The 689-nt window shown below is 65.3% G+C and overlaps 1 protein-coding gene across 1 annotated transcript in view; it reads left to right on the top strand.

Annotated features, from left to right (window-relative positions):
- The window catches only part of LOC104079854 (cryptochrome-1-like), a gene marked incomplete at both ends in the record, with an annotated part of 1,818 nt that extends 1,199 nt beyond the window's left edge, over positions 1–619 (top strand). Inside the window, 3 exon segments of the mRNA XM_009582031.1 lie at positions 58–199; positions 277–427; positions 462–619. Coding sequence (XP_009580326.1) covers positions 58–199; positions 277–427; positions 462–619 — 451 coding nt within the window.
- Between the last annotated feature and the right edge of the window lie 70 nt (positions 620–689).

Below are 689 nucleotides of genomic sequence, written 5' to 3'. Positions count from 1 at the left end.
CTCCAAACCCCCCCAAAATGTCCCCCTGCCCCATCTAACCCCAACGCCCCACACCAGGGCCGGACAGGCTACCCCTTCATCGACGCCATCATGACCCAGCTGCGCACCGAGGGCTGGATCCACCACCTTGCTCGGCACGCTGTTGCCTGCTTCCTCACCCGCGGGGACCTCTGGGTCTCCTGGGAAGAAGGGCTGAAGGTCAGGAGATCTCCCTCAACACCCAATGGCATGAACTAGGCTCTTGGGGACCCCGTCCACACGCCACCGCCGTGTCCCTCTTTGAGGAGCTCCTGCTGGACGCTGACTGGTCCCTCAATGCCGGCAACTGGCTGTGGCTGTCAGGCAGCGCCTTCTTCCACCGATATTTCCACGTCTACTCGCCCATCGCCTTCGGCAAGAAGACGGACCGGGACGGGGCGTACATTCGGTAGGCACGAAACCCAAAGCCACAGAAGATGGAGGGGTGGCCTCCCTGGTGGCTTTGACCCCTCCCCGTAACGGGCCGTGCAGGAGCAGGCGGGCTGCCTGGTGGGCACCCACTACCCCCGGCCCATCGTGGAGCACGGGGCAGCGAGCAAGAGGAACCTGGGGCGCATGAAGGCAGCCCGTGCCCAGAAAGGTAACGAGCCCCTCAAGAGGGGCCGAGCTCCCCTCGCAACTCTGCCGCCACCCCGGCTGCCTCCCTCTCC

Source organism: Fulmarus glacialis, unplaced genomic scaffold (assembly GCF_000690835.1).
Source record: "Fulmarus glacialis isolate BGI_N327 unplaced genomic scaffold, ASM69083v1 scaffold20237, whole genome shotgun sequence".
Taxonomy (NCBI): Eukaryota; Metazoa; Chordata; class Aves; order Procellariiformes; family Procellariidae; genus Fulmarus; species Fulmarus glacialis.
This window is presented reverse-complemented; position numbering and strand designations above follow the sequence as displayed.